This window comes from Ornithorhynchus anatinus, chromosome 8, assembly GCF_004115215.2.
Source record: "Ornithorhynchus anatinus isolate Pmale09 chromosome 8, mOrnAna1.pri.v4, whole genome shotgun sequence".
NCBI lineage: Eukaryota > Metazoa > Chordata > Mammalia > Monotremata > Ornithorhynchidae > Ornithorhynchus > Ornithorhynchus anatinus.
Window position 1 is genome coordinate 6,613,327 of NC_041735.1, and position 13,067 is coordinate 6,626,393.

The following is a 13,067-nucleotide window of genomic DNA, read 5'->3' on the forward strand; positions in this document are numbered from 1 at the left end:
CCAGTGCTTAGTACAGTGCTTGGCACACAGTAAGCGCTTAACAAACACCCCCAGTACGAGAGAGAACGTGAGGGAGAAGGAGGGGAGGGAGGACGGGGGAAGGAGGGAGAAAATATCCCAGCATCTCTAGGCATGTAGTTTCCTGTCGGGATCTACTCGGGCGTCTCCTCGGCCAGGGAGGTTATTCATCAGAGACAGCGGAAAATCTGCCCAGATGCTCCTTCCTGGTGGGGAGAAGGGAGTGGCTACCGTGTCCCGAGGCCCTCAGTGTACCCGACCCAGGCCCGTTGCCGGTGTTGACCCTTTGCTCCCCTGGGAATTCCGCATTTCCACACCAGGCTTTCTCCAGGTTGGCACCCTGCCCCACCTCCAAGGCCTCGCCCCTTGGAGAGCGTCTGTACAGCCAGCGGCGGGCGGGAGGTCACTACTCACCCAAGGTGGCAGATCCCGGCGGGACACGCTAGTGCCTCGCTTCTCTGGACCCTCTCGGACCCTAAGCCAGGCCTGGAGCCACCTCCTGGGAAACGCCTTCTACTCGCGAGGACTGGGAAGGTGGCCGGAAGGATCCAGGCCCAGCTCCCGCCCCCGCCTCGAATCGTGGGCCAATGCGCGCCTGCCCGCTCGGGCCCCGGGGGCCGCGGCCTCACCCTCCGGGCCAGGTGGCCTGGCTCTCCCCCGGGGTGTTAGCTGGCAATCTCTTCCGGCGGGGCCTAGCGGAGTCTGGGCGGCGGGGAGGGGTCCGTATCCCGTCCCGCCGACTCCCGTCCGTTACCTGGTTTTGTTGCAGCCGCAGTCCTCTGGCCGCCGCTTTTTCAGATGGCCCCGGACTTCTCTGAGGTTCTTGATCTTGTTTTGCAGGGTTTCGATCTAGCGGGAGAGGAGAGGCTGGGGTGGGGGTCAGCCCGGCCGGCTCCTCGTCTCCCTCGTTACGAGGGTCTCGGTCGGCCATCTTTATTGAGCACTTACCGCGTGCAGAGCACTGTAGCGCTTGGGGGAGTATAACGGAACACTATAGCAGACACGTTCCCCGCCCCCATGAGTTTACAATCTAGAGGGGTCGGCCTGAACCCGGTGCTAGTCTCTGTTCTCCAAGGGCTCCCAGAGAGCCCGCCTTCAAACCCTTCCTACAGAGTCACCTCCTCCAAGAGGCCTTCTTTGATGAGGACTCCCCTCATCCCCACGTTCCTGGCCCTCTAGTCTGTAAACTGTCTGTGGGCAGGGAACAAGTCTACCAACTCTGTTACGCTGTACCCTCCCAAGCGCTTAGTACAGTGCTCCGCACACAATAGGTGCTCAATAATAATGATGATAATAATCATGGGATTTGTTAAGCGCTTACTGTGTGCCAGGAACTATACTAAGCACTGGGGTAGATACAAGATAATTGGGTCGGACACAGTCCCTGTCCCACACAGGGTTCACAGTCTTAATCCCCATTTTCCAGATGAGGGATCTGCGGCCCAGAGAAGTGACTTGCCCAAGGTCACACAGCGGATAAGTGGCGGACCCGGGATCAGAACCCAGGACCATCTGACTCCCAGGCCCCTGCTCTGTCCGCTTGGCCACGCTGCTTCTCACTGATGGATCGCCTGCATCCCGGCAGCTGTAATGGCATCCGTGTTCATCCCTTCCTTTAATCCGGGAATTGCTTAATTGGTTTTTCTTTCACTTATTCATTCATTCAATCAGATTTATTGAGTGCTTACTGTGTGCAGAGCACTAAGCACTATACTAAGCGCTTGGGAGAGTAGAAGCAGCATGGCGTAGTGGATCTGAGCATGGGCTTGGGAGTCAGAAGGTCAGGGGTTCCCATCCCAGCTCCGCCACTTGTCTGTTGTGTGACCTTGGGAAAGTCACTTCACTTCTCCGGGCTTCAGTCACTTCATCTGTAAAATGGGGATTGAGACATGTGGGACAGGGATTGGGTCCAGCCTGATTTGCCTGTATCTACCCCAGCGCTTAGTACAGTGCCTGGCACATAGTATATATGTACGTAGTTTATATGTTATTATTCTATTTTCTTAATGATGTGTAAATAGCTATAATTTTATTCATTTATATTGATGCTATTGATGCCTGTCTACTTGTTTTGTTTTGTTGTCTGTCTCCCCGCTTCTAGACTGTGAGCTTGTTGTAGGGTAGGGATTGGGTATGTTGCCGAATTGCATAGGGATTGTCTCTCTATGTTGCCGAATTGCACTTTCCAAGAGCCTAGTACAGTGCTCCGCACACAGGAAGCGCTCAAAAACAATTGAATGAATGAACCTAGTAAGGGCTTAACAAATATCATCATTATTATTATTACAACACAACAATAGACACATTCCCTGCCCACAACAAGCTTACAGTCTAGAGAAGGGGAGACGAGACATTAGCATAAAAAACAAATCGGGGCCTCTGCTCTTGTCCCGTTAACCACTGTACCTGGGGGAATCGCCGTCCTCTGTCTCGGCCGGTTTTTGGGGGACGCTCGGTCGGGGCCGGAGCCGGGGCCGCATCCCCACTTCCGTCTTCCGTTCCCAAGGACCAGGTCCGGGGCCTCGGCTCAGCCGCCGTGACTGGGGGCGAGCTCTCCCCGACCGCGCCGGAGGAGGGGCCGAGGTCGAGGGCGGGAAGACTCACCTCGTGGTCGATGTGCAGTTTGTGGTCCTTCCAGGCCTGCAGGGACTTGTACAGGTTGGTGTCGCAGCGGACGGTGTCGTTCTCCAGGATGAAGCATCTGCCCGAGGGGGGAGCGAAGGGGCCGGCCTGACTCCGGGGGCGGAAGGGAAGGCCCGCCCGGACCCCCCAAGACGCCCCGTCCTCCGAGGCCCGCCCAGTGGAAGGCCGATTAGGGGTGGGTGTCGCCACCAGAGGAACGGGGAACGGCGGCTAACGGGCTCCACCCCGGACGCCTCCTTCGCCCCAACCGGGGCAGCTTTTATCTCGGACTCGGGGTAGCCCCTTTTTCTGACCCGGGGACTCAGTGGTATTTATTGAGTACCCTGGGTGGAGCACAATACGGCGAGGGGCTTGGCCCGGGGGCGGCCCCCGCTGGGAGAGGGTGAGGCCGGGGATTGTGGCGGGCAGCATCCCCTCAGACTCACCGGTGGGTGACTTTGATGAGGTTGGGCGCTGGGTACTCCATGAGGCCCCCAGTGCCGCTGGATTCCCCGTCGTCCTTCTCCTCCTCGTCCTCCGCCGCCCCCGGGGCTTCCCCGGCTTCGGACCGACGCCCGTGGCCGAGGTCCTCCTTGAGGCGGGCGGGCCGGCGGCCCGCCTCCGGGCCCGGGCCGTAGCCCCGTCCGGCCAGCGCGACAGACACGGAGCGGACCGAGCGGTTTTGCGGGTAGCCGGCCTTGTATTCTGCAGCGGGGAGAGAGCGGGGAGGCTGGCCGTCGGGAATCGTTCCCGAGCAGCACGGCGGGATGGATAGAGCCCGGGCTTGGGAGTAAGAAGGTCACGGGTTCTGATCCCGGCTCCGCCGCTCGTCCGCTGTGTGGCCGTGGGCAGGTCACTACACTAGGCCACAGTTTCCTCATCTGCAAAATGGGGGTTAAGACCGCGAGCCCCATGCAGGACAGGGACCGTGTCCAACCCGATTTGCTTGTCTGCACCCCAGCGCTTAGTACTGTGTCCGACACCTAGTAAGGGCTTAACAAATACAACAATTACGTGGCTCAGTGGCAAGAGCCCGGGCTTGGGAGTCAGAGGTCATAGGTTCGAATCCCGGCTCTGCCACCTCTCAGCTGTGTGACTTTGGGTAAGTCACTTAACTTCTCTGTGCCTCAGTTACCTCATCTGTAAAATTAAGACTGTGAGCCTCTTGTGGGACAACCCGATTACCCTGTATCTACCCCAGAGCTTAGAACAGTGCTCTGCACAGAGTCAGTGCTTAACAAATACTAACATTATTATCATTATTATTATCAGCTTCCCCCTGGGCCCAGGACCGCATTTGTAGCTCTGCCACTTGTCTGTTGTGTGACCTTGGGCAAGTCACTTCACTTCTCTGTGCCTCAGTTACCTCATCTGTAAAATGGAGATCAAAACTGGGTGGCCCACGAGGGACATGGACCGCATCCAACCCGATTTGTGACCTTGGGCCAGTCACCTTCTGTGTGCCTCGGTTTCTTCATCCTTAAAAATGGGAATTTAATATCTGTTCTCCTTCCCTCTCAGACTTTAAGCCTCACGTATGACAGGGACTGTGTCTGACCTGATTGATGTGAATCTACCCCAGGGCTTAGATTAGTGCTTTTTTTCTTTTTTAATGTGTTTATCAAGCGCTGTGTGCCAGGCACTGTATTACGTACATAGTCAATGCTTAAGAAAATGCCATTTAAAAAAAAATCAGTCAGTGGCATTTACGGAGAGCTGACAGTTTCATTTATTGAGAGTACAGTACTAAGCGCCTGGGAGAGGACACAGAGTTGGTAGACGTATTCCCTACCCACAAGGAGCTTCCAATCTAGTCACCAAGGAACATCATCACGGTTGGTATTTAGACTGTGAGCCCCAGGTGAGACGGGGGCCGCAGCCGATCCGAATGCCTTGCGTCTCCCCCACTGCCTAGCACAGTGCTCAGCGTGTCGCAAGCGCTGCACAGATGCCCCTATTTTTACTCGATCCTTAGATCGCTCTGTGACTTAGTCCCTCAGCACTGCTTGCTGAGTCACCACAGCCTCTATCCTGAAGCCCTCCCAAGTCAGATCGCGTTACTCTTTTAAGTGGATTTTCCCAGTTTTTGAGCATTCGAAACCTTAATCGAGTCACAGGATGTCATATTATTTAAAGCTTATGTACCGTGCCACATATTTAAATGGAGCGGGGCAGTGTGATTCAATCCTGGAACCGATAATTTTATTCACCTAAAAAAAAATGAATTTAGTAGTTCCTAATCAGCTTGCGAGGAAATATAATAGGGGGAAATCAATTTACAGTCTCCGTTTGAAGCTCGGGCCCGATCATTATAAAGGAAGACTAATCTGCTAAATAATTAAGAGTCGGCGTTTCTGGAGTGAGACGCAAGACAGTGCAGATGGATAATAATTTGTAGCTGCCTTTTGCCACTTTAATCTATAATTAGGGCCCATATTTCAAATGTGCAGATTTGTCTGACTCGGGTTTCTAGAAGCTGGGGAGATGGAGTGTGTGGCAGCAGGCCTGTGGCTTCTGAGACTGTGCAGGGGACAGACCTTTTGAATCCAACTTTGGGGGAGGGGGTTTGTTTCGTTTCGTATCGTGCGTGTTAAGCGCGTACTATGGGCCGGGCACTGTACTGAGTGCCACGATAGATACGAGGCACAGTCCCTGTCCCACACAGGGTTCACAGTCTTAATCCCCATATTTACAGATGAGGAAACTGTCAGAAGTCAAGTGGCTTTTCCCAGGTCTCGCAGCAGGCAAATGGCGAAGCCGGGATTAGAACGCAGGTCCTCCTGCCTTCCTATGCCCGTGCTCTATCTACCCCAGTTGATTTTCTTGTCGCTTTGGAGTGCCCAAAGTGGGGCAGTGGGATTGGGGAGAGGAACGAGAAGCGGCGTGGCTCAGTGGAAAGAGCACGGGCTTGGGAGCCAGAGGTCATGGGTTTGAATCCCGGCTCGGCCACTTGTCAGCTGTGTGACTGTGGGCAAGTCACTTCACTTCTCTGTGCCTCAGTTACCTCATCTGGAAAATGGGGATTAAGACCGTGAGCCCCACGTGGGACAACCTGATTCCCCTGGGTCTACCCCAGCGCTTAGAACAGTGCTCTGCACGTAGTAAGCGCTTAACAAATACCAACAGTATTAATGATAAATAAGGCATGAAGCATATCCAGGAGAGGTAGTGTCCGGCGCATAGTAAGCGCTTAACAAATGCCACAATTATTATTATTATTCGAGAGAGCTTACAGTCTAGAGGGATAGACTTGATTGCTTCTTTCCACCCTAGCACTTAGTACAGTGCCTGGCACATAGTAAGCGCTTAACAAATGCCATTATTATTATTATTATTATTTTTAAGCCAGGTCCGTCTGACTCCCGGTCCCGGGCTCTAACCACTCAGCCCCGCTGCTTCTCCGGGCACACCGATGCCTGACTAGGCCAGGCTGGGAGGGCACCGACCTGGAGTGGGACCCCCAGGCTACTGGTTGGGCTGTGCCAGACAGAGCTAACCACCCCCTCCGAGGCCCTGCTCTGCCCGCTGCCTGGGGGCAGGGAAGAGAAGCAGCGGGAAAAGCAGCATGGCTTAGTGGAAAAAGGACGGGGTTGGGAGTCAGAAGACGTGGGTTCTAATTTCGGCTCCGCCACGTCTGCTGTGCCTCGGTTACCTCATCTGTAAAATGAGAATTAAGTCTGTGAGCCCCACATGGGCCAACCTGATGACCTTGTATCTACCTCAGCGCTTAGAATATTATTATTATTATTATTTTTAAGACAGACAAGGGCCAAGGAGACGGGAGAGGGCCGAGGGAACCCAAGCCCCGAGAGGCAGGAGGGGTAGCGGGCACTTACTCTTCTTGTTAAAGAGCTTTTTCCGGCGGCCGGGGGCGCCGAGCTGGTCCTCGTGCTCCTCGCAGTCGCAGTCCTCACTCTGGCGGCCGGAGTACTTGGGCACGAGGTTGGACAGCCTCTGGCCGCTCCGCCCGGGGGCCCTCGGGCTCAACGGCCCTTTGCATTTGTGCAGTTTGAGCTTCCCGGAGGGGTCTTCCACACACTGCCACTTCTGCGAGAGATGGATTATTAGACAGAGGGACAGGGAGTGAGAAAATGAGAAGGGAGGGGGTAGGGAGAGAAAGTGGGGAGAAAGAGAGCGAGAGAGAGCGCACCAGCATTCTCCTCTCCATCCTCCATCTTGTTCCAATCCAGAAAAAGCCTTGTCAGGAGCTGGAATGAACTTTATGTCCCCTGTAAGCTCGTTGCGGGCAGGGAATGTGTCTATTTATTGCTCTACTGGCCTCTTCCAAGTTCTTAGTACAGTGTTCTGCACACAGTAAGCGTTTAATAAATATGATTGACTGACTGCTTCTCACAGGGAGACGTGGGGCACGGCCTAATGTATGGAACATGGGCCTGGGGTCAGAAGGACCAGCTCCGCCACTTGTCTGCCATGTGATCTGAGGCAAGTCACTTCACTTCCCTGTGCCTCAGTTACCTCATCCGTAAAATGGGGTACCGCTGCTGGCTGAGGTGGGCTGATGCTTGCCAGGACCGGGTTTTAGAGGGGGGAGCAGGAAATCGGGGAGGGGCTTACCACAGGATCTGGCCCTAGGACAGAAGGAGAGTGCCAGGTGCCCAGTGGCAGAGTGACTTCGCCCCAACTTTAAAGTACTTTTCTGGAAAAGGGGAAACCGAGGAAATCAACACCACTTGGGAAGGGATCCCAGCCTCCGGACGCTGGGAGAGTCACTGTGAGCCCTGTGGGCCCCGGGCAGCGAAGCTCCAAACTCAGCAGCTGGAAGTCAAGTTGGCGTGGGTGGCATTAATCCCCCATAGGCCCGGCTCCCTGCCCTCCTCACCTGCCCCAACTGCTCACAGGCCGTCTGATACTCGGCTCGCCGGCACAGGTCTTTCACCCGCTGGTATTTTGGCAAGAAGTTCTCTTCCTGAGCCTCCACCTTCTCATTTTCCCTCTTGTGGAGCAGCTTTCTGAGGGGTGGTGGGAGGGGGTGGGGAGGAGAGAGAGAGAGAAAACGGGGAGAAATCTAAAATCAATCAATTGTGTCTCCTGGGCAACTACCGCATAGGTGGGTTTGAAGGCTCTGTACTGACTCCACCCTCCACCCACTTTACTGATCGGCTCTCTTCACCTGCTTTTGGAAAGAGCCCGGGCTTGGGAGTCAGAGGTAGTGAGTTCTAATTCCAGCTCCACCACTTATCAGCTGTGTGACTTTGGACAAGTTACTTAACTTCTCTGCGCCTCAGTTACCTCATCTGTAAAATGGGGATTAAGACAACCTGATTACCTTGTATCTACCCCAGTGCTTAGAACAGTGCTTGGCACATAGTAAGGACTTAAATACCATTATTATTATTACTAGAACAAGTGATACATTCCCTGTCTGCAAGGACCTTATGATCAAATGGGAGATGGATTTATAAATACTTGGAATATTTAAAATAGTCAAATATACAAAAGAATTAATAGAGATAAATGCTGAGGCTATGTAGAAGTAGGTACACAAAGTGCACACGCAAATCCATGAAGCATTCCATATTTTTATTTATTTTGTTAATGATGTGTATATATCTATGATTCTATTTATCTTGATGGCATTGACACATGTCTACTTGTTTCGTTGTCTGTCTCCCCCATTTAGACTGTGAGCCCGTTGTTGCGCAGGGATTGTCTCTATCTGTTGCCGAATTGTACTTTCCAAGAGCTTAGTACAGTGCTCTGCACGTACTAAACGCTCAATAAATATGATTGAATGAATGTTTTCTAAGTGTCTAGCATAGTGCACTGCTCCCAGGGGGTGCTCCAAAAAAAACAACTGTACTCAGCAAAAACAACTCCTACTATGTCAGTGACTGTACGAAGATTTGCGGGAGCACGCCAGAGTTAGATGACACGAAGCTTTAGTTTCTGATCCTCCTGGACTTCAGTGGAACGAATACAGGATGAGGAGTTCCGAAATCCGGGTTCTAGTCCTGGCTCCGCCCCTTGCCTGCTGCGCGACTGTGAGCAAGTCACTTAAGTTCTCTGTGCCTCCGTTTCCTCACCCTTAAAATGGGGATACGATACCTCTTCTCCCTCCCCGTTAGACTGTGAACCTCGTGTGGAACGGGGACTGGGTACCGTATGATTAATTTGTCTCTACCTCCAGATTCATCACAGCGATCCACACTGTAGAAGGCGCTTAATGAATTCAATGATTATGATATCATAAAGGATAGGGGAAATTCTGGGAAATAGGTGAGTGGGCCAAGGGTCCACTCTCTCCACCTCGCTCTTCCCCCACTGCCAAAGGGGCTCTCTGGGAGTTACCCTCTTCCAGGCTGGAAGAGAAGGGAATAGGGGAAGGGGAGATGGAGCTCCAATCAGTCCTCCATCCATCCACCTATCCCACTATCCATCCATCCCCAGCGCCATCCATCCCATCTCTTCCACCCCACCGTCCTCCATCTATCCCTCTCCAGCCCTTAGCTCTGATCCAAGCCAAACAGGCAGAGCGTGGGCGGGGAGTGGGAAGGGACCGATTTTTGCGGGAGCATGTTTGGCTGCAACGTGAGAAGGAGCCAATCTTCGGGAGGTGCCCACACCCAAGAGGCATGTAAAAGGAGCGTTTCGTAATTGTGGCAACACGTGTAGTAGCTGGATGGATTCACTCCGAGCTGGAGTCACGGTTAGGTGTTCTCCAGGATAATGCAGAAGAAATAAAGCCCAGCCCAGTGAGGTATGTGTGGGAAACTTCAAGTACCGTCTGCACATGGACAGTGCCTCTGGGGCACCTACGTTCCTCTAAAGAGGAACATTAAAGAAAACGGCTCCCCTTCCAAACTGAGCCGGGAAAAGTGGTACTTACAGCTCAACATTCGCAGCGGGAGGAAAAAAACCCTTCTAATTCCCATAAGCAGCATCCTGTAGACCGTGTGGCCTAGTGGAAAGAGCACAGGCCTGGGAGACACACATCTGGAACCTAATCCAGCTCTGCCACTTACCTGTGGTGTGAACTTGGACAGGTCTCTAATTCTATTTATTTCGATGCCATTGACGCCTGTCTACGTGTTTTGTTTTCTGTCTTCCCCTTCTAGACTGTGAGCCCGTTGTTGGGTAGGGATTGTCTCTATCTGTTGCCGAATCGAACTTTCCAAGTACTCAGTACAGTGCTCTGCACACAGTAAGTGCTCAATAAATACGACTGAATGAATGAAGTCACTTCACTTCTCTGGGCCTCGGTTTCCTCAGCTGTAAAATGGGGATTCAATCCTTGTTCTCCCTCCCGCTTAGATTGTGAGCGGGACGGGGACTGTGTCTGATCTGATTGCCTTGTTTCTACTGCAGTGCTTAGCACAGTATTAGCGCGTCTGAGTGGAGGACTCATCCATGATGAGTCACTGCTTTCTAAATCTTCCACCTTGCGTCTTCTACTGGAGGTGAAGAGACGCCTGCTTTGTCTCTTCCCTTTCCGGGAAGGCTTTGCAATCTCACCTGGGACCCGGGAGCGGGAAAGTGGGAAGTGTGCTGGAAAAGGAGCTGAGTGCTTGAAGGCACGTCTTACCTTCGGCCTGGAATGCCCTCCCTCCTCCAGTCTGCCAAACTAGTACACTTCCCCCCTTCAAAGCCCCATTGAGAGCTCACCTCCTCCAGGAGGCCTTCCCGGACAAAGCCCCCCACTTTTCCTCTGCTCCTCCCCTCCTCCCCATTGCCCGCACTCACTTCCTATGCTCTATCCCCCTCCCAGCCCCACAGCACTTGTGGGTATATATGTACATATTTATAATTCTATTTATTTTATTAATGATGCATATATATGTCTATAATTCTATTTATTTATAGTGATGCTAGTGATGCCTATTTACTTGTTTTGATTTCTGTCTCCCCTCTTCTAGACTGTGAGCCTGTTGTGGGCAAGGATCGTCTCTGTTGCCGAATCGTTCTTTCCAAGTGCTCTGCACACAGTTAAGTGCTCAATAAATACGACTGAATGAAAAGCGCTTGAGGGGGGCCTGAGATCGCCAGCCACCCGAACGACGCTCTGACCGCAAAAGGCCGTAAGCTTGTCTCTCGACCGAAAGCTCGTCTCTAGGCCGTAAGCTTGTCGTGGGCGGGGAATGTGTCTATTTACCGTTATATTATACTCTCCCAACCACTTAGTACAGTGCCTTTGCACACAGTAAGCGCTCAATAAATACCACCGAATGAAAAGGCCGGGAGAGGGACTGGGGTTAAAGTAGCCGCGACCAAGGTCTCCCTCTCACCCTCTCTCCACCAGGAACGAATCTCTCCAGATCTTCATCTTCTTCTTCAAGTGGAACCTGAAAAAAAACCTGGCTCAGTCTCTCCAGCACCCACCGCGGAAACCAAAAGCCCCATTGGAAACCGGGGTGGGAGGAGCACGGGCGTTCAGTACAGAGGAAGGGCTCAGCAAATACTATCGACCGACGGATGGCCGGCAGGCCCTTCGGTGCCCTGAGAGTGACGGGGCTCGGCAGGGGCTGGATCGGAGCCCAGAGGCGAGCGGGCAGCGATGAGCCGGGGTCTCTGTGACCCTTTACGCCGGGTGGAGAATGGTGATTTCCGAGTCTCCGCTCTTGCTCAAGGAGGCTTGGGGGCGTTCTTCATTCCTCTGCGTGCCGCTCTTCCCTGACTCCTGGTTCTTTCTCTCCTTCCCTCGGGACCATTGGGAGGTGAGGACTGGGTTAGCAGGAGCCCCGATGCTTTCCCCCTCCAAGATGGCAGGCGGCTAGAGGCCCGAGGAGGGAGTGGAAGCAGCCGCCGGGCAGGCGGAGTGGGTTGGCAGCGGGATCCCGCAGGTCCATTTTCCCTCCCAACCTTGGATTTCGCTGTTCTGCCTGCGGCAGTGAAAACCTCCACCAGAGGTCACTTGGCCACCACGCGCCCAACGCGGGGGATGCTGGACTAATAACCTACTGACCCCTTCCAGAAAAAAAGATTAATTTAAATCCTTACCAAGGGGAAATCCATAAAGCAATTAGAAACAAACCCTGATAGTAGATAAACTGGTATTGTTTTTTCCAGTTACACCAGGGTGGTTCCTGTAGCAGATAATTCTCTCTCTCCCTCTCTCTCACCCCCCCTCCCCCTTAATTTCTTTTAAGCAATCAGTGGCATTAACTGAGCACTTCTGGGGTGTAGAGCACTGTGCTAAGCCCTTGGAAGAGTACAGCACAATAGAGTCGGTAGACCTGATCACCCTCCCCATCTCCCCACGTTAATGGTGCTTACTGTGTGCAGAGCACTGCATTAAGCACTTGGGAGAGTAGAATGATTAATAATGTTGGTATCTGTTAAGCGCTTACTATGTGCAGAGCACTGTTCTAAGCGCTGGGGTAGATAAAGGGTAATCAGGTCGTCCCACGTGAGGCTCACAGTTAATCCCCATTTTCCAAATGAGGTAACTGAGGCACAGAGAAGTTAAGTGACTTGCCCACAGTCACACAGCTGACAAGTGGCAGAGCCGGGATGATTGTACACTGTAAGCTTGTTGTGGGCAGGGAATGTGTCTGTTTGAGAAGCAGCGTGGCTTAGTTGGAAGAGCCCGGGCTTGGGAGACAGAAGACGTGCGTTATAATCCCTGCTCCACCCCTTGTCTGCTGTGTGACCTTGGGCAAGCCACTTAACTTCTCTGTGCCTCAGTTACCTCATCTGTATAATGGGGATTAACACTGTGAGTCCCACATGGGACAAACTGATTACCTTGTATCTACCCCAGCGTTTAGAACAGCGCATAGTAAGCGCTTAACAAATACCATAATTACTATTAGTATTGTTGTATTGTACTTTCCCAACCACTTAGTACAATGCTCTGCACACAGTAAGCGCTCAATAAATACAACCGAATGAATGAGTAATGTTGGTTGACGTCCCTGCTCTCAGAGCGTCCCGTCTAGTGGGGAGGTAGAGAAGCAGCGTGGCTCAGTGGAAAGAGCCCGGGCTTGGGAATCAAAAGTAATGGGTTCGAATCCCAGCTCCGCCACTTGTCAGCTGTGTGACTGTGGGCGAGTCACTTCACTTCTCTGTGCCTCAGAGAAGCAGCGTGGCGCAGTGGAAACAGCACGGGCTTTGGAGTCAGGGCTCATGAGTTCGAATCCCAGCTCTGCCACTTGTCAGCTGTGTGACTGTGGGCAAGTCACAACTTCTCTGTGCCTCAGTTCCCTCATCTGTAAAATGGGGATTAAGACTGTGAGCCCCACGTGGGACAACCTGATTCCCCTGTGTTTACCCCAGTGCTTAGAACAGTGCTCCGCACATAGTAAGCGCTTAACAAATACCAACATTATTATTATTATTATTATTACCTCATCTGTAAAATGGGGATTAACTGTGAGCCTCACGTGGGACAACCTGATTACCCTGTATCTACCCCAGCGCTTAGAACAGTGCTCCGCACATAGTAAGCACTTAACAAATACCAACACTAT

General features: G+C 52.7%; 1 protein-coding gene across 6 annotated transcripts in view; it reads right to left on the reverse strand.

Annotated features, from left to right (window-relative positions):
• Positions 1-13,067, reverse strand: part of LOC100075030 (extracellular sulfatase Sulf-2) — a 66,509-nt gene that overhangs the window by 10,782 nt on the left and 42,660 nt on the right. For all 6 annotated transcript variants that reach the window (XM_029070629.1, XM_029070632.2, XM_029070631.1 and 3 more), the window contains 6 exons: positions 10,884-10,940; positions 7,481-7,610; positions 6,477-6,687; positions 3,087-3,345; positions 2,623-2,719; positions 773-867 (listed from right to left, as the gene is read on the reverse strand). In XM_029070629.1, the coding sequence (XP_028926462.1) occupies positions 773-867; positions 2,623-2,719; positions 3,087-3,345; positions 6,477-6,687; positions 7,481-7,610; positions 10,884-10,940 (849 nt within the window). The remainder of the gene's footprint in view (positions 1-772; positions 868-2,622; positions 2,720-3,086; positions 3,346-6,476; positions 6,688-7,480; positions 7,611-10,883; positions 10,941-13,067) is intronic.